Genomic DNA, 20,426 nt, shown 5'->3' with positions numbered 1-20,426 from the left:
GAATACGATGCGTTTTGGGCAAAGGGTTTTGTTAGTGAAACGAGGTGTTTTGATGTTTTGTCTTGTAATCGAACGATAGTTGTGATAATCGTTACTTCCTTTTTTACCACCCTCGTGTGTGCTAGAATGATTATGAAAGGTTTCAGTACTATTTTCTCAGCCTCTCTCCTCTCTTTTCTCTCAGTTACTTCTTCCTCCTCCTCTTCCTTCTATTCTTCTCTGTTCTTCTTCTTCTTCTTCTCTTTCTTCTTCTTCAACTTGCATCATAACCATCATGTTTCCAGAAATAAACCTACAAAGATTTCTATATTCTTTTGAAATTTAAAATTTAGTTTTTATATTTTAATTTCGACACAATGAGTCCATGTAAAATCTTGGTCTCTCCATCTCTGTTTGCCGTTAAAGTTAAAGATGTTAAATGTAAAATTATTTTTTTAACCTTCAACATTTGTATTTTTATCAATTTGGTTCTTCCCCTTTAAAAGTACATGAAAATAATTTTTTTTCATATTTTAAATAAAAACATACAAAATTTAAAAATCTACTTTTTTAAAAAAGTAACAAATTATGGAAAAATAAAAACTCTTTAAAATTTAAAAAAAATATATAAATTTCAAAATTCAATGTTATCTAAATCGGACTAGGAATCGACTAGTGTTTTGATCCGGTGAGAGGTAAAAAATTGGTTAACTTGCAAATCAATATAGACCAATTGAACTAAGCTAAAAACTGGTTGAACCAATAGTTGAATCAATTCCTATCTGGTTTAACCAATTGGTTCCCAAAAAGATCGGTCCAAATAAAATAAATTATTAAAAATAAAATTTTATAAAAATAGGGTCAACTGCCAATTTAACCTTTTTTTTAGCTTAGTTCAATAAGTTCATTTTAGTTTGCGATTTAACTAGTTTTTTACCTCTCACTGGATCAATACCCAGCCGGTTCATAGTCTAATAGGTCCAGTTTAGATAACATTAAATTTTGTAATTCTTTATATTCTTAAAATATTTTAATTTGTTTTTTTCACTTTGAATTGTAAACCATTTTTATTTTTCATTTTTATATATTTTTAAAAATATAATTTTTAAAATTTTATGTTGTTTAAAATATGAATTTTTTTATTTTTAAAAAAATACTTTTAAAGGGTATGAACCAAACTGATAAAAATTATCAATGTTGGGGGCTAAAAATGTTTAAAAATTTTAATAAGCGGTTAACCTATGAACCAATACATATGGGTTTAATCATGATAAAAATTCAATTGAACTAACAATCAAACCGATTTTTATAATTTTTTTAATATTATAATATTTTAGATTCTTTAATAATATTTGCTAAATAATCTGTCGTTTTGGAAACCCATTAGTTAGATCAATTCGAAATCAGTTCAATTGCAGTTTCAACCAATTTTTTAGCACAATTCAACCAATTTGTACCATTCGTAGGTCAACCATTAGTTCAATCCGATTTAGATAACATTGAATTTTAGAATTTTTTATATCTTAAAATCAATTTTATTTTTATTTTTTTGAATTTTAAAGCTTTTTTTATTTTTTCATAATTGTTTATTATTTTAAAAATTATAATTTTTTATTTAAAAAACTACAAGTTTCTAAAATTTTATATTTTTATTTAAAATATGAAAAAATTAATTTTTAAAATTTTCATGTACTTAATGACCAAATTGATAGAAGACTATAAATATTGATAGCTAAAAAACCTATTTTATCTTTGATATAGAGATTTAGGGCCTTTTTAGTAGTGCTTAAAAAAACACTTCTAGCTCAAAAAACACTTTTAGAAAAAAAAACTGTACTAAATAACTTGCTTTTGGCTGAAATTTTTAGTTTTCAAACATGCTTTTGAAAAACACATCTGAAAAGGATAAACTAAAATTTTTAGCTTTTTTCCTTCCAAAAGTATTTTTGGTGTTTAATTACTTTTCTACTTCTGTAATAACATAGTACTTTCTTTTTTTTGTGTTTAATTACAAATGTGCTAAAATAATTAATTTAAAATAAAAAAATATTTTTTAAAATACTAATTACAAATATTTCATGGTTATATTTAAATATTTAAAATATAGTTTATATATTCTAATTAAATTTTATAAATAATTAATATTTATTACTTAAAAATATTTAAAATTTATATTTCATATGTTAAAATATTAACAAGTTATAATAATTTTTTATATTCATACTAAAATATAATAACAATAACTAATTTAAATATTATTTAATTACATATTTATTACTTGATAATAAAATATTTAAAATAAATATTTTATTTCTTAAAAATACTTTTTAATAACGATGTTAAAATTTTAAATTTTAAATTAAACTTTTCAAGAGTACTATTTAAATTAACTTTCAAGGTATAAATATTAAAATATTAAAATAAATTTTAAAATCGAAAAGAGTAAACAGAAAAATCCTCCAATCAGATTCTGACATACTACCAAGTAACAATCCAACATGCCACGCGTTATAAAATCATTGGTGGTTACCAAGAACGAAAATCCTCTTTCTTTAAGTATTTGCCTGAAAGGACCAATAAAATGATAAAAAATTGACAGGCAGAGTAAGACAGACAGTCTATGTTCAAAAAAGAACAGAATAGAAAGACACAGTCCCTTTTCTTTTAATTTCATTTTTTTTAAGTAAATGGGAACCATTTCTTGCGTCAGTAATTTCATATTTCTGTCGAAAAACTCAATTTCTCCCTCATCTCAACCCTTTTTCAAGAAACCAATCCCAATTTTCCAAAGTTTCAACTTCTCTTCTTCTTCTCTTCAAGTCTCAGCTTCCTCCACCTCTGGTCTATTTGATATTCCCTTTTGCTTTCTTTTTACATATTGCGGTGACTTTTCTTTTATTTAATCTGGGATTTTCGTTTTTCTTTTTTTGTTTGAATGTGGCAGGGAAAGCAATGGTGGGAGAGAATGATCTGCTAATAGTGGGACCAGGTGTTCTTGGTCGCTTGGTGGCTGAAAAATGGAGGGAGGTAAAACCAAACCAACTGTTTGATTGCCTAAACATCATCATTCATTTTAGTTTCAGAGGTTGAAATTTGAAGGGTTTTCTTGAATAATGATAACAATTAGCTAATTGATAGGGTTTAGCTCTTTTTTACAATGTCTATTTCTAGCAATGGTGCCAAGTGAACTAAAACTCAATCGGTAGGGTCTAGCCATTTAGTCATATGTGTGAATTACATGATTTGTGGAAGCAGGAACATCCAGGATGTCAAATTTACGGGCAGACTGTGACGACGGACCACCACAATGAATTAATCTTGCTGGGGATTAATCCATTTTTTAAGGAGACTAAAACAGATCAGAAGTTCCCCTATGTGATTTTTTGTGCTCCTCCTTCAAAAACCCCAGATTATGCTGGTGATATTAGGTAACTTTTTAAAGATTTTCATGGTGAATTGTCACTCACTAGTCACTAGCCATGTTGGTGTTGTATGGTAGTAGTCATATAGGAGCTAGGAGGAACTTCGGCAAAACTTACTTTGATCTGGAATTTTACCTTTTTTTTGTTTGTGGCAAAATCTTGATTGGTTATTTAGTCTCTACGAACTGAGTTGGTGTTATCGATTTGGCTTTGAGTCTATCAGATTGGCTGCTTTAAGCTGGAATGGTGAAGGTTCGTTTGTATTCACATCGAGCTCTGCACCGTATGATTGCAATGACAATGGACCTTGTGATGAGGTATTTGCATCTAACATAAAACATTGTTTGCTTATAACACTTTATTATTGTTCTTCCAAATTTTCATGATATTGGGATGCATTAATATCCATTACCACCATCTGTTTTCTTGTCAGGACACACCAACTGTGCCGATTGGGAGAAGCCCTAGAACAGATACCCTTCTCAAGGCTGAAAAAGTGGTGCTGGAATTTGACGGTTGTGTCGTTAGGTTGGCTGGACTATATATATCCTTTTTCTTGGACTTAAATTACCAAAGAGAGGTGTTTATATGTTTCATAGACTTGTGGATGTCACCGATATTGCTTTCATGATAACCTTAACATTTTATACAAAATGGATAGAGGTGCACATTTCTATTGGTTGCATAAGGGGACCGTTGATGCTCGTCCTGATCACATCTTGAATCTTATACACTATGAGGTGAAAATTCATTTACATCTCTATTTGTTTTTCGTTTGTAGAGACAATTTCTCTTTCGAGATTTGCAGAATTCATTTTGGTAATTGGAATGTTGATTTCGATTTGTATACTTGGTGTCACAGGATGCAGCTTCCCTCTCAGTCACTATTCTGAAGAAGAAACTTCGGGGTCGGATTTTCTTGGGTTGTGACAATCATCCTTTGTCTAGGTTGTCTTCTTTTACAATAGCACATATGACAACTTGTGTCAATATATTTCTTGCAATGCTATTTATGATCGAAATTGTTTATTTTGCCGACTTCTCAAGTTGGTAACACTCTGTTACTTTTTCTGCAGGCAAGAAGTAATGGATTTGGTTGATAAAAGTGGGAAATTTGACAAAAAGTTCCAAGGCTTTACAGGTGGTTTCTTATTTACATTTCTTAACCTTAGAATATATTTTGATATGGGTATGGGGTTATGGTTCTCCTAGTTCTTTGATATGTAAAACTTGCATCATCTGATATATGTTGTATACTTGCAGGCACCAGTGATCCTTTGGGCAAGAAGTTGAACAACTCGAATACTCGTAAGGAATTAGGATGGGAGCCAAAATATCCTAGCTTTGCCCACTTTCTTGGAGTTTCGGAATAACTCATACCTTCATCTTCGTTGCCGGGATTTATCATGGAAGGAACTCGATTTAGTTTGCTAGGGAATCTTTTGCCTGCATGCTGTTGTGCCTCTTTTCTTTTTTCACTTCTCCAATGGGTTCTGGCAAATACTTGTTCATATACAGTGTCTGAACACTCACACCAGTTTTATTAATAAAAAAATTATACATTGGAACACTTTCAGTCGAGTTGTTCTTCCATTTTAACCACTCGCGTAATCCACATCGCCAGGACATACTTGAGTTATGTTGGTGTTGGAATTATATTTTTCAAGTCCTATGAAAGAGTAGAACAACAAATTAGTGTGTTTTTAGATTTTGTAAACCATTAATGACAATCTTGTGAAGCAAAATAGTATTTAGACCCCCAAAGAGCAACGAATAAATTAAGGAGACAAATTTAAAATATTAAAGATGAGTTGGGGCTACGTTCCAAGAAACCGACTTCAATAATAAACTATTCCATGTAAAGTTGACTTTGCAGATCCCAAGATTCTTCTATATCTTTTATATGTTTCATCTCAATCATAATGTTAAACTCACAAACAAACAAGATTTGAGCTTTAACCAGCGAAGTTCACTTCCAATGGGGAAATTTTGTTGCATGGAATCTGATGATGGTGGTGGCTTAGATTTCACTGGTCTTCTCATTGTTTTAGTCATAGCCGTAGCTCTCATGGCAGTCTGCCTGCAGCAACCGCGACCTACCGGTTATACTGTCTACCGTTACCATTGAAAAGCTTCGGTTCGAGCTCCATTGTCTCTTTTGACTGTGCCCCATTGCAGGTAAGGTCTTCGAGGCAGCATTTGTATGAACTTGAAGCTCTTTTTGCCTATTGTATTTCATAAAAACATGCTGTTGGGTTGATTTTTTTTGTATTTTCTTCAGATTTTAGGTGTTGTTTTTTAACAATCTGAATTGTTGTTTGAAATCTGATAAATTGTTGTTTCATGTTCTTGTCTCTATCAATCAAACACGAGTCCGAGTAACCTAAGCTTATAATATTGAATTCCAAGAGTGTGAAGGCTAGTAAAAGATCAAATAATTGCAAATAAAATTGATAAAAGAAAGTTATATATTAGTCTGCAATAGATCTATATAAATATTAACTTACATAAACATTGTACATCTGCAGATCATTTATTCATAGTTTTCCCTGTAAAAATACCATGAAGTTCCTATACCAAGTGTCAGATTACATTTTGATCCCTCTACACAAAAAATAAATAAATTAGTCCTTGTACACTATATCAAATAGCAAATTGGTCATTTTTATTAAAATTTTCATTCATTTCTACTGTTAAAAATTGGTATCACTAAAAAATAATCAAAGGGTGACATGCCACTTGTTCCTTATACAGTCGTACAAAGACCAATTTTTAACGATAAAATCGATTGAATTTTTAACAGAATCATCAATTTACTTTTTAATCTAACATACAGTGATTAATTTATCCATTTTTTGAGTAAAAGGGACAAACTATAATCTGAAAGGGACAAACTATAATCTGACTCTTAATACAAAGACCTCTATGATTCTTTTACCTTATTCTCCCCATTGTTTAAACTGGTGCTTGCGAGCTTTGATTAGGCCCAGGGATTGCTTCTGGAACTAACAATGGATATCTGAACTTGTAAAACCTCATGAATGGCTCCTCGTTGAAGCACCCCCAGCCCGTCTAAATCGTCTTTTGACGATGCAAGATCTTCTAGAGAGAGACATCGAAAATGGAATTCATCCCGCATACGGAATCCATAGAACCATCTGCCGAGCTTCCACCATTTGATACAAATTTGGCGGTTTTTAATGTTGCTACTCTTGAGCGCTTCCATGACATCCGAAGCCTGCTTGGTATCATTCATAATTTTTTTAGTTCTAACATGTGTAGCATTAACATATCTAGAAATACAGATTCAAAATCTATAGAGAAACCATTATCTAAAAGCAGCCACGCTGGTTTAGCTTTCAGCTGCGCTTGTGACCATCTAAGAACACTAATTCCACGATGTAAACAAAACAAGCATACAAGAAAAAAATGCATGAAAAATACATAAAGCATGAAAAGTTACCGGCACTTTAAGGATGTTAAGGCAGTAATGAAGTCCAACCAGGTTAAGCAAAACATTCAGCTTTGGTTTGAGCAGCAACATTTGAACATCTTTAAACCCGAACCCCATCAATTTCTGGCATTCAATCGCTTTCAGATAGTCGTTGACCTGGATTGATTCGGATTGCAAACAATTTTCTACAAATTTAATAACCGAATCAGCTTGATCCTTCATCTCCTTGTGCTGCTTTATGTAAAATCCCCTCCAACCCTAGCATCATTTTTAATTTTTTTTTCTCAACAATTTTCATATCAATACAAACAATTGAATTTGCCTAACATATTTAATTACATTTATTTACTTCAACACTAACAGTTTCAACTTGAATGATAAACCGCAAAAGAACTCGAAACACCCATTGCAATTAAGCCAAAACCAACAATTCCAAAGCTAAATTACCATAAATAAAACTTAAAAAAAAAACACCTTGAAGTCGGGGACTTTCAAGACATCTTCATATAAAAGAGGCCATCTTTGTTTAAATAAGGGTTCCCATAAACAATCGGAGCCCCATAAATCCCTCCACACCCGAGAACAACAACTCAAGCAGGAAAGATCAGTCACCTAAAAACCAGACGACCCGGAAACCATGTTTAGATTCCACCGATACCCAGAAAGAAGAAAAGAAAGGATGGAAATGAAGAGGAAGCAAATTACCTCAAGGGAAGAAGCAATTTTGAGAGCTACATCGTTTGGGATTGAACTGTATGTATAATCAGATTCATTCATGGTTTTTTTGTTATCGGCTAAAACTGAAAAATAAAAATTAATGATTGATAAAATAATTTTATTTTTGGTATGGGAATTTGTTTTCTTCTTCAAGTGAATATTGAAGTTAAGAATCAGATAGTTATACCTATTATTGACTCCTATAATAACAATATGAATGAAACAGCGTCGTTTCAGCTTTCAACTACAAGATTTGTCCCTGGGCTCAAATGGTCTTTTTGGGCCTAATATTTATAACACTACATATACATATATAAAAAGGCCTTTTCATTTCTTGGCCACAGACAGCCCATTGGGCCCAGGGACTAAGAAAGAAAGTTTGAAAAGTTAGGGGGATGAAATTAATATTTATCACTATCTATGGAGAAAACGAGCAATTCTATATAATTCTTTTATCAGCTGGGGCTATCATCAATGTTATCCACCACCAATCTTCATTAGATTTTTCTTTTAGCTGGAGGAACTTTACTGGCCATGGAAACCTCCAATCTTGTTCATCATTCACCTCAAATGTTCCCACATTTTCTTTCCCTTTCTGTCTTTAATTTTGAGTGACAAAGACCAGTTTCCCCAGATTTCTCTTCTTAGGTAAAAGAAAATGTCACTTTGTTTATCTTTCAATGCCTTCACTGTTCACTCACCAAAGTCCCGAACTCACAAAACACGTTTCAGTTCTCAGTTCATCAATCAAATCCAGGTAAAACCAGCTAGTTTTACTTCAAAATCAATACCCTTTAATGTAGAAAGGTTTAAACTTGTTAAAGCTTTAGCAACAAAGCCTGTTGAAACAGCTGTATCAGCTTCATTTAGAAACAAGAACCCAAAAGACATCAATGTTTTGGTGGTGGGTTCTACCGGTTATATGGGGAAATTTGTGGTGAAAGAGTTGGTCAATAGAGGGTTTAATGTTATAGCCATTGCTAGGGAAAGAAGTGGGATTAGAGGCAAAAACAGCAAGGAAGATACTTTGAGTGATTTAAATGGAGCTAATGTATGTTTCTCTGATGTCACCAATTTCGACATTTTGGAGAATTCTGTGAAAAATTTAGGGTTTCCCATTGATGTTGTTGTCTCTTGTCTTGCTAGCCGTACTGGTGGTGTTAAGGATTCATGGAAAATTGATTACGAAGCTACAAAGAACAGCCTTGTCGCTGGTAAGAAATTTGGGGCTTCACATTTTGTGTTGCTATCTGCCATTTGTGTCCAAAAACCCCTCCTCGAATTCCAGCGAGCTAAGCTGAAATTTGAGGCCGAATTGATGAAAGAAGCCGAAGGAGATGACGGGTTTACTTACAGTATTGTTAGGCCAACTGCATTCTTTAAGAGTTTAGGGGGTCAAGTTGACTTAGTGAAAGATGGAAAGCCTTATGTGATGTTTGGTGATGGCAAATTATGTGCTTGTAAGCCAATTAGTGAACAAGATTTGGCTTCCTTCATTTCAGATTGTGTTTTGAAAGAGGATAAGATTAATCAGATTTTGCCGATAGGCGGTCCGGGGAAGGCATTGACACCACTGGAGCAAGGGGAGATGTTGTTTAAGCTTGTAGGGAAGGAACCAAAGTTCTTGAAAGTGCCTATTGGGATCATGGACTTTGCCATTGGGATTCTCGACTTCCTTGTTAAGATCTTCCCTTCAATGGAAGATGCCGCCGAGTTCGGTAAAATCGGGAGATATTACGCTGCCGAAAGTATGTTGATTTTGGATCCCGAAACCGGAGAATACAGTGCCGAGAAAACACCAAGCTATGGAACCAATACGTTGGAAGAGTTCTTCGCGAGAGTGCTGAGGGAAGGGATGGCTGGTCAGGAATTAGGTGAACAATCCATCTTTTGAAAGCTGATTGCTTCATTGAATGAACCAGTTTTGTATTAGAACATGACTTGAGGTATAAGCAGCTTTCCCTAACCTTAAAAAACATCTAAAACTAGTGAATCCCACATTGTATTTGTAAAGATTTTACCTTGGAAACTGCCATTGTTATGGAATATAAAGAATTGTTTCTATTGTCTTAATTGTGTGCAACATGAATGATCTTTTACTTCTATCTGTACCATCATAAAAACATGAAAATTTTGTGTATTTTCTAAATGGAAGATGATATTCAAAGGAAATCAAGAAGGAAGAACACTCCAAGAAGCAAGAGACACACAATCAAAAGAAATCACTTTAGTGCATGTTTTTTTATCTTTCTCTTATAAATATTTTAGAGAGCATCATTCTTACACATTGTAAACACCTACTTTAAAGATAGTTCTTTTGTTTAAACCAAACACCCTTACCTTTGTACAAGGGAAATGTTTTCTAGTTGAGCCATAAAATTACGGTGGCTCTATCTTAGCCATTATAAAAAGATAAAAAAAGTTTCTTATCTTACCTTAAGTAAAATATAGAGGATTTAAAGAATATACATTGTTATTGAAAGCTAGTTATTCATATAGTGAATTAATAAAATCTTTAACGGGTACACCTAAAGTAGTGGAAGAAGACGTTCGAGGCTCAAGCACTAGAAATTGATTATATCAATCTTTTCTACTATTTTTCTTATTTTAGAAGAAGAATTTTAAAATCCCAATTTATCTCCTATTAATATTTTTGAACAAACAAAATTCAATAAATATCATTGTAACATCCCGATTTTCGGCCTAGTCGGAACAGTAATTTCGGAACCACAAATCCAAAATTGTAAAATTATTTTAATATTAATTTTAGTGTTTATAGCATGTGAATATGTATGTGTAAACATTTCATGAGCTAATTTTTTTTGTTTAATAGCTCAATTTGAGGAAAAAAACTAAATCGCGTAAAATGCGAAAGTTGCATTCTATTAGCTAAAGGTGTTAAATAGCTATGAACTTAAAAGTTGAGGTCCTTAATGAGTAATTAGGCCATTATATATGTGTATGGCTGTACATGAAGAGTAATAAATGAAAAATCAAAAAGTCAAAAATTGAGTAGATTTGGTATTTGATGACATTAGCTAAATGAATAAAAAAAATAAAACTAGAGTCATCTTTCTTCTCCATCTTTTCCACTGAAAATTGAAGTGAAAAACCCCCATGGGACCTTGAAAATTTTCAGCGCAATAAACCCCTACATGTAAGTCATTTTGATGATTATTTTTGTTGATTTTTGTGTTTTTTGGAACCCTTATAGCTTAATCTAACTAATGAAGGGACTATTTTACATTATGGTTGAAAGTTTAAGGTTTTGCCATGAGAGCATTAATGTTGTTTACTAAATTTTTATGGAATAAAATGAATCTTGGTTGTTAAATAAACAACTTTTTTTAAGTGATTTTCATGAAAACACCTAAAGAGGACCTTTTTGTAAAAGTTGTAAAATAGGTGGTAAATGTGTAGAATGACTGAAATTGTGAGCTGTTATAAGTTTAATAAAGGTTCGACTAGGCTTCGGTAGTGAGGAAATTTGATAAAAATCATTTTACGATCCTAGAGGCTAAATTATAATTATGTGAAAGTTTAGGGACAAAATTGTAATTTTTCCAAAATATGATTTATGGGCTATTTTTAATAATGTGATAATTAAATAAGTGGAATTTACTATTATAGATCAAGAAAAATGGAGTTCGGGCCTAGATCGAGGAAAGAGCAAGATCTTGGACTAAATCGAACTAGTTGTCCATATTTTGTACCGAGGTAAGTTTGTGAGTGATTGATACAACTTTTTATTATGAATTTAGCATTTAATGTTATATGAATTTTATAATTGTTTTTTGTGAATATTATTGGTGTTGTTCGATAAATATTCGAGGTGATAAAAGCCGGTTGAACCTTAGGAATATTTAGGGTACAAGTAGTATGACATTTGGGTTGATGAGATCCTGTATAAGACCATATCTAGGATATGACATCGGCATCAGTATGAGTTATCATGTAAGACCATATCTGGGATATGGCGTTGATACGAGATTTCGTGTAAGACTACGTTTGGGACATGGCTTCGAAATGAGAATTCGTATAAGACCATATTTGGGATATGGCATATAAGTGAGATCCCATGTAAGACCATGTCTGGGACATGGCATTGGCATCTTATTGTGTATGGTAATTCCAAGTATCTTTAGTATTCCAAGTGGTTCAACGGGTAGCCCGATGATGTGTCAAAGAAATGACGATGTATAATCATATTGAAAGGGTATAGGTATGTACACCAAGCTTGTAGTTATTTAGATTGTAAAATGATAAGACTTCGGTAAGATAAGAATGAAGGCATTACGATCTTGATGTTCTATTGAACCTTATATAACTTAAATGAGATAGGATATGACTACCATGATTGTTGAAAACGAGATGATTTAAGTTTGTTATGTATGTGTAAGAAAATGCATATTTTTATTGCTTATTAATTACATGCAAACTTACTAAGCTTTGTGCTTACCCTTTCTCATTTCCATTTCCTTTTAGTATAGCCAAGCTAGCTTGAGTATCAAGGGACGTCGGAGGTTCGTTCACACTATCAATTGGATATTTTGGGTATAGTTAGTCTCAACATTTTGAATATGGCATGTATAGGGACTTGGTCTTTTTATTATATGTCATATTGGTCTAGCCAAATGTGTTGGCTTATAATGATAGTTGAATCATTTTGTGTATGGCCAGGAGATATGGCTCATGATGATTGTTAAGTTGTAAACCTATTCATCTATGTATGTATGTGCCAATTCCATTATGATATGGCTTATGGATATTGATGATTGAATCTTGATGAATGTCATGAGTGTGTATAAGTTGGTATGAAAATGATGCATGCAAGTCCAAGAAATATTGCTTATTGGTGTATGAGTGTTGGTAAGATATGCATTGCCATAATAGGGTGTTTTAAACAGGTATATTGTGATGAGAAGTTGTCACACATGAGCTATGTTTATGAGTGTTTAAATGTCATTGAGGCTATATACGTGTTTGTATAATTAAGGGTGACAATTGGCTTAGAAAATAGCCTTAAAGTTGTGCACATGGGTAGACACATGGACGTGTGTTTAGGCCGTGTGTGATATACGGCTTGCCCCATGGGGGTGTGGTCCCACCGTGTGTCCCCTGCACCCTAATTAATGCAAAATAGAATGCCCAGTAGTAAACACACGAGCAGAGACACGACCGTGTGTCTCGGTCGTGTGATGGACACAGTTTCGGAACACAGACGTATGCCCAGGCCGGGTGAAGTCTGTACCTGATTTTGGAATTTAATTCACCACACGACCTGAGGACACAGACATGTGCCTTGGCCGTGTGACCTTATTTGGTTGATGATGTCATACTCAGAGAGTTACACGGGCTGAGGACACGGGCGTGTCCCAAGCCACACGGGCGTGTGTGACCACGTTGCCTACCCACACGAGCGTGTGACTCTCCAACACATGAAAATTTTCTAAGTGTTATAAAAATTCTGGAAGTTTCCGGTTTAGTCCTAAATCCCTTCCAATGCATGACTTGGGACTTGTAGGCCCGTATAAGGGATGTTGTGTATATGTTTGAATGACCTTAATTGGAATGAAATTTTATGGTCCGATTTTGTGTATTTGTTTGCATTTACATCTGGTAATGCCTTGTACCCTATTCCGGCATTAAATACGAGTAAGGGATGTTACAATCATAATTTTTTTCTCAATGCAATTGCATCAAAAGAAAAGACAGCTAGGGTGAAATTATTAAAGCTTAAAAGTGTTAATTTTCTTAATCTAGAAATATATATAGTTATTAAGAATCAAATAATTGTAAAAACCTTGGAATTTCTAATCAATTTTTTTTATTAATTGTTAAAAATTAAATGATTGTATGTAAATAGGAATCTTGAAAGTTGTGAAAATTAAATAATTGTATGCAAATATAAATTTTGAAAATTGTGATCAAATTATTTTTTTCTTCAAATAAAAACTAGAGAGAAGTAGTCAACACTTGCATTAAATTTGAAAGAAAATATACTTAATTTTAGACTACATTTTAAGAATTTAATTGGTAGGAGAATGATTATCGTGTTTGATATGTTAAAAACATCAATTTTTTTAATAATGTAACTTTACTTTGAGAATCACTTTCCTTCAAACATGAAACTTACTCTGTTACCCTTTCTCCTTTTCAGGCTTGCTGATTGAAGGAAGCCTTTGTTAGAAGGACTACTCCAGAATGTTACTTTTATCGTGAGCCAACTGCTTTGTGTTTGTATCACGCATGACTCGTGGGGGTGGCACATTAAAGTATTTTGGAAATGATTTGTATAAAGAACTTCTGTTTTGATAAGACTATTTTATAATACTTCTATTAAGTATCAATATGAAGTTTTAAATTAATATATTTTGCTTAATGAAATTATTATATTTTCACTTATACGCCAAAATGGCTTGAGTATTATTTAAACTATTAATGGTTCCATTTAAATTGAGTAAAGCAACAACTATCAAATGATTTATATTTATAACTTTATAAAATTTTAAAACTTCTACCAAAAATGTTTTGGAGTTAATTTGATTTCAATTAGTAACACACCAAACTCGGATCCTATCATACAAGTTTGCTATTAGAGCTAAGGTTTAGCCGATTCTCGAAAAAACAAAGGTTGTGCCATACCCTATCATACATGATACGCCTCTGGCTTAGTCCCTATGTGTGTTAAACTAATATGAATTCTTTTGTAATGTTGAAAAAAAAGATGTCCAAAAGATCTAGAGATGTGACTGGAGAAGAAATTGAGAGTTATGTGTCTGCGGTTCCTGAACAGGCATCTGCAGCTAGTCTAGGAGCTGCTAGAAATGCTTTCAGGAATGTTCTCTTTACGATGATGACACAGATGTTTGGCCAGTTTATGGGGAATACTCAAGCGACCCAACCTCAAAAACCTTAGCAACCATAATTAGAAGTGGTTCGCCTAGCACAAGCTACACCACCAGTTTCCGTTGCAACTACACCTAAAGTAGAATCTATGAAAGAAATTAGAAAGATGTGTAATAGTCTGGTTTCGACCCTAGTTGGAACGGTGGTTTCGAGACCACGAAACCGATTCTAGAAAAATATTTTAATATTATTTTCTGTGTCTGTGATATGTGAATTTATATCTACGAAATTTCTATGATTTAATTTGTCTATTTCTGTGCTTAATTATGAAAAAGGATTAAATTGCGTAAAGTGTAAAAGTTGTGTGCTAAAGTTTAAAGCACCTATTTGGATTGGCTTTTATAATAAAGGTCCTTGCATGTCAAATGGACCATTGTACTAATGCATGAACAAGTATGGACACTAGTGGATGGAATTTTTATTTGTTATAAAAAGGGGCAAAATTGGAAAATGGCTTATAATGTATAATTAAAAAAAATAAAACATGAAATGTGTTCATAATGGGTAGTGTTTGCCGAAAAAAAAAGGACAAATAAAAGAAACAAAGGAGCTTTAGGGTTTCGGAACCTGCAAGCATCAATTGAGGTATGAAATTTGTTCGATTTTTGATAATTTCTACGTTTCTGTGATCGTTGCTTCGTGTTCTACCAAGCCCATGTCTGAATTTATGTTTCTGTTAAATATTTCATCAAATGCCATTGTTGATATCATGAGTTTTGTAATGTTTTTGGATGAATTATAAAGGCTTGGTAGATGATTTATAAGTTTTGTCTTTGAATTTTGATGAAATAGAACTATTTGGGCTAATTTGTGAAAATGAGGTTTTGAAGGACTAAATTGTGAATTAAATATGTTATTTGGGCTGGTATGGAAGCCATGTATATTCGGCCAAGCTATAGTCTTGGTGAATTTTGCATATTTGTAATTTTGTGAAAAATGTACTAAATTGTCAAAGTATGAAAATGTAAGGGCTAAAATGCAAAGTGCCCTAAATATGTGTTCATGGATTACTTTTGAATGAAATGAATGATTGTATTAGATCAAGAACAAAGAAAATCGGACTTAGATCGAGGGAAGTCCAAAATAGTTGAATAGTCGACTCGTTTCATCCGAATTTCGTCCAAGGTAAGTCAAATTACAATTATGTGTTAAATTTACTAATTTCCACATATATAAATTGTAATCTGTATTGGATGGCCTTGAGAGCCTGATGAATATCTTTTGAGTAAAGTCTGATAATATGTTAGTATCCGAAAAGCTCTGTATACTTCTAAAGGAACATTAACATCTATCTGAGATATCGTGTAAGACCATGTCAAGGACACAAGCCTCGATTGAGATTTACGTATAAGACCATGTCTGGGACATCGGCATTGTATCTGATTTCGTGTAAGACCCTGTCTGTAATAACCCGAATTTTATGGTTATCGGAAAAGTGTATTTTCAAGTCTCCATTACTAAAAAATGGATCTGTAAATATTTATCAAAAATATTTAAAAAGTTAATTGAGTGATTAATTAGAGTTTAATTAAGTGAATTTAGCTTAATTAAGGATAATTGGATAAAAGGATTAAATTGAATAAAGTGTGAAAGTTTAATTATAGATTAAAAGAAAATAAAAAGGGACCAAAATGACAATTATGCCATTTAGAATAAGTGAGGCGGCATATAAAGTAAAAATCTTACTTAGATTTTAATTATAATATATATTTATTATTTTATAAAAGATATTTATTAATTAAATAATTATTTTATAAGATTTTATATGATAAATATATTAAATAATGCCAAATGTATGGTTATAAATAAATACAAATGTGCTAATAATATACACATGAATATATAAATAATACTTATTATTTAAGTATAAATACATATGTGTATATATATATATAAAAAGGAAATAAAGAAAAAAAAAGGGATAGAAATGAAGAAACAAAGAAAACGAAACAGAATGCAGGGGAAGGAAAGAAAGAAAAAGAGAAAAGAAAGAATAAAAGGGAAAATTAAAGGTGTGAAGCTTGGAAGTTTAATAGGTAAGTCAATTTAGCCATTTTTACTTAATTTTGATGTTTTAGAAGCTTTGGAATAAGATTTTGATGAAATTAAGTTGATATTTTGAAAATTATCACATTTCTAGATAATGTTCATGTTGAGTAAAATGATGAAATAAGGGTTAAATTGATAGAAATTCAAGTTAGAAATGAAATAAGGATTGAATTGTAAAGTAATTCATAAATTTTATGTTGAAGGGCTAATTTGAGGAAATTTTGAAACTAGTTAAATAAGCTGAAAATTTAGTAGTTAAATTTGAGTTGAGATGGAACTTGAATAGAAATAGAGTATGAATTAAGTTAGTAAAGTGAATGAATTAGTTAGGACCTAATTGTGAAAATGTTTGGAATTAAAGTCTAGTGCTGAAATTATGATTTCCAAAAGTTGTAAAGTAGTTTAAAGTGATAGAATAAAGTGTTAATTGAGAAAAAATCAGCTCAATTGAGAGGCTAATTGAGTAGGGACGAAATTGTTATTTATTAAAGCTTAAGGGAAAAATGGTAATAAACAGCTTGCACTAAAACAATATTGGATAGAAGCAGTAGACTAACTTTGAAAAATCACCATAAATTGTAGAAATAAAATTACAAGATGAACAAAGTATGAAATTAAAGATTATTGAGTCTAGTTTCAGGGAAAATTAGTGGATCTTAATTTGGAGTTCCATAGCTCCAGATATAAATAATTTAGTGACTATGACACAGATGGACAGCTTGAATATTCATAAAAGTAAATAATAAAAATTATAGATGATGTTACTTACAAGTGTGTTATATATATTAAGGATGTGGAATGGAGAGGAGGAGGAGGAAAATATATATGAATTTGAATATCCAGCTAGCATGGCTAATTTGCATGTTTTAGGCTTAAGGACTAAATTGAATAAAAGTAAAACTTCAGGGGGCAATTTTGTAAAAATGTCAAAAATGACCAAATTGAAGGGAATGAATTGTTTTATTATCTAAATTAATAAATTGAATGAAATTGTCAATTTAAGATTGAGTGAAAATCGGGAAAATGGTAAATTACCAAAATGCCCCTAAATCTTGATATTTCTGTAATTTCGCTAGGTAAGTTCATGTAACTTGAATTATATTCTTAAATACTTGAAATGTATGTTATTGATGTGAAAATAATTTGAATGTTCATTGTATGGAAATAGGAAGAAATCCTGGTTGAATGAAAGGAAATTTCGATGGATCTCTAAAAAGGAATTGACGGTAAAAAGGATCTAGCCCGGACGAGTGATCCTATCCTGATATAGCCCTCCTGAAGAATATGTGGAAAACGGATTTAGCCCGGACGGGTAATCCGAATTAGGGTCTGAATTTAGCCTGGACTGGTAATTCAGATCCAAGCTCATTAGAGTAATTGTCGTTGCAGGGGATTTAGCCTGGACTGTTAATCCCACTGTAAGAATGAGGTTCGCGGGAGTGTGCTCCCTGAAATGAAATATGTAAGACCATGGTTGAAAGATACCATGGCAACCTGATATGAAATGTGTAAGACCATGGTTGAAAGATCCCATGGCAACATGATATGAAATATGTAAGACCATGGTTGAAAGATACCATGGCAACCTGATATGAAATGTGTAAGACCATGGTTGAAAGATACTATGGCAACCTGACATGAAATGAATAAGACCAGGGTTGAAAGATACCATGGCAACATGACGGGAAAATGAATAAGGCCATGGTTGAAAGATACCATGGCAACGTGACATGAAATGAATAAGACCATGGTTGAAAGATATTATGGCATCATGTCGAAGATAAATAAGATCGTGGAAAAGAGACGCCAAGATATCTGTTGAACAATAATATTCAGGTAATATGTACCAGATGACAAATGGTTATATGAATTGGTTATACAAAATGGTTGTGTGAAATGTTTACAGGAATTGGTCATATGGAAATATATGTACAAAATAGTTGTATGAAATAATTAAGAAGATAGATAAATGAAATAAGTATATGTAACGCCCCCATGCCCGAGACCGTCGCCGGAGTCGAGTATGAGGTGTTACTAAGCTTAATTTAACATATTTAGAACTTTGGATTATTTATTTCTACATTCACAGCTTTTAAGCTACTTGCATCACAGTCACAAGAAAAATCATATCTCGAGTTACAAAACTCGAAATCAAGATCCGTAAATTTTCCCTAAATCTAGACTCATATACCTATCTAATAATTTTTTTCTAGAATTTTTGGTTCGTCCAATTAGTACAGTTTATTAGTTAAAGTTACCCCTGTTTCAGAACTTGACTGGTCTGACATCTGTTTACTACGAACCACATTTCTCTCTGTAAAAAATCCATATGACTATGAGGTTTCTTTTTAATGAAACTAGACTCAATAAGGATTCTTAGAATATAAAATACACTACCTAATTATATCTTTACAATTTATGGTGAATTTCTAAAGTTTGAACAGGGGATTCAGAAACTGCTATGACCCTGTTTCACTAAAATTCAAATATCTTGTAACATATAATTCCTTTACCTGTTTCATTTGTTTCATGTGAAACTAGACATAATAAGCTTCAATTTGACATGTATTCCATCACCAAGTTCAATTTATATGATTTTTAGTAATTTTTTAAACTCGCGTCAGTGTTGCTGCAGTATTCTGTTTATGGCAAATTTCATCCCTTTTATGAGTTTTTATGCACTAAGTATCTTAATAATTTTCCTTAACATCAAATATAATCTAAACTAAATATTTTCATAATTTATCATTATCAAGCATTTCCTCAACCATTCCATCACCATACCATAAGATCATTTACACAAAAAAAATATATTGCTATACATGCCATACTTGAATTTACAAGCCATTACCAAAAGTCTTCCGGATAGTGTGACTGAGCCTTTGACCTATCTCGACTCCTGAGCTGGCTTGTCCAAAACTACAATGAGTAAGAAGGAGGGAGTAAGCATAAATGCTTAGTAAGTTCATATGCAAATAATAAGTAACATAACAAACAGTCATACCAATCAACATTAGCATGTATCACTAAAACACATATCACATTTTTAATCATTTTTCATCATCTTATTACCTTATCGTGGTTGTATCAATACTCAACCCGAGGGTTAAATACATACCTGTCCAAAATAACCATTTCACATCACTCACCAATACTTCTCTTTACATCTCGAATATTCCTCCATTGAGTAGAACTTTACCTGTTGAACACATCGGAATATAATTCGGATACATGGATAACTTGCACATAAGTGCCATATATGCAATCAAGCAATCATGTAACCCGCCCATAAGCGAACTCGGACTCAACTCAACGAGTTCGGACATTCGCATCCATAAGTGAACTCGGACTCAACTCAACGAGTTCGGATGCTCAATCATCCTAGTGACATGTCACTTGTATCCTAATCTATTCCTAAGGTTCAAACGGGATTTTTCCTCGAACACTTATCCTTGCCGTCTTCCGTAGAATGCCGAAATCAATACTCGGTAACAATTATATTTAACAAGTAGTTCACATAATTTACATATTATTTGAAATTAACCACAAAGCATACATTTCATAATAAAATTCAGCATAACATATAATTGACATCAATAACTTAAAAATAACCATTATGACACATTATTTACACATGAACTTACCTTGGTACCAAAATACAAAGATTTTGCAATTTAGTCCACAATCTTTTCTTTTCCTCGATTGAGGTCGATTCCACGTCTTTCTTGATCTAAAATAACACATTTAGCTTATTTAATACTCACATTATCAAATTAATCCTTAACTCAAATTTTGGCAAAATTACAATTTTACCCCTAAACTTTTGCATATTTACATTTTTGCCCCTAGGCTCGGGATTAAAATTTATTCCTTATTATTATGTTTTACAATATGCT

The 20,426-nt window shown here is 32.3% G+C and overlaps 3 protein-coding genes across 4 annotated transcripts; 2 read left to right on the top strand and 1 right to left on the bottom strand.

Annotated features, from left to right (window-relative positions):
- Positions 1-2,574: 2,574 nt before the first annotated feature.
- On the top strand, positions 2,575-4,971 carry LOC107897548 (uncharacterized). Its single transcript, XM_016823035.2, has 9 exons — positions 2,575-2,820; positions 2,924-3,006; positions 3,235-3,407; positions 3,625-3,718; positions 3,835-3,945; positions 4,052-4,141; positions 4,264-4,349; positions 4,478-4,542; positions 4,665-4,971. The coding sequence occupies exons 1-9, from the start codon at positions 2,667-2,669 to the stop codon at positions 4,772-4,774; spliced, it is 966 nt and encodes a 321-aa protein (XP_016678524.1). The 5' UTR covers positions 2,575-2,666; the 3' UTR covers positions 4,775-4,971.
- Positions 4,972-5,851: 880 nt separating this feature from the next.
- Positions 5,852-7,780, bottom strand: LOC107897549 (uncharacterized). Of its 2 annotated transcripts, XM_016823037.2 has the most exons (5): positions 7,561-7,752; positions 7,330-7,467; positions 6,865-7,113; positions 6,340-6,639; positions 5,852-6,005 (listed from the first exon to the last, which is right to left on the bottom strand). In XM_016823037.2, the coding sequence occupies exons 1-4, from the start codon at positions 7,630-7,632 to the stop codon at positions 6,382-6,384; spliced, it is 717 nt and encodes a 238-aa protein (XP_016678526.1). In that variant the 5' UTR covers positions 7,633-7,752; the 3' UTR covers positions 5,852-6,005; positions 6,340-6,381. The 2 variants fall into 2 exon arrangements, with proteins under 2 accessions (XP_016678526.1, XP_016678525.1); XM_016823036.2 differs by having other exon boundaries at positions 5,852-6,639; positions 7,561-7,780.
- A 228-nt stretch (positions 7,781-8,008) lies between these two features.
- Positions 8,009-9,645, top strand: LOC107895769 (divinyl chlorophyllide a 8-vinyl-reductase, chloroplastic). The gene has a single exon (XM_041078985.1). The coding sequence runs from the start codon at positions 8,231-8,233 to the stop codon at positions 9,464-9,466; it is 1,236 nt and encodes a 411-aa protein (XP_040934919.1). The 5' UTR covers positions 8,009-8,230; the 3' UTR covers positions 9,467-9,645.
- Positions 9,646-20,426: the final 10,781 nt, after the last annotated feature.

The sequence above is a fragment of the Gossypium hirsutum genome, chromosome A10 (genome assembly GCF_007990345.1).
Source record: "Gossypium hirsutum isolate 1008001.06 chromosome A10, Gossypium_hirsutum_v2.1, whole genome shotgun sequence".
NCBI lineage: Eukaryota > Viridiplantae > Streptophyta > Magnoliopsida > Malvales > Malvaceae > Gossypium > Gossypium hirsutum.
This window is presented reverse-complemented; position numbering and strand designations above follow the sequence as displayed.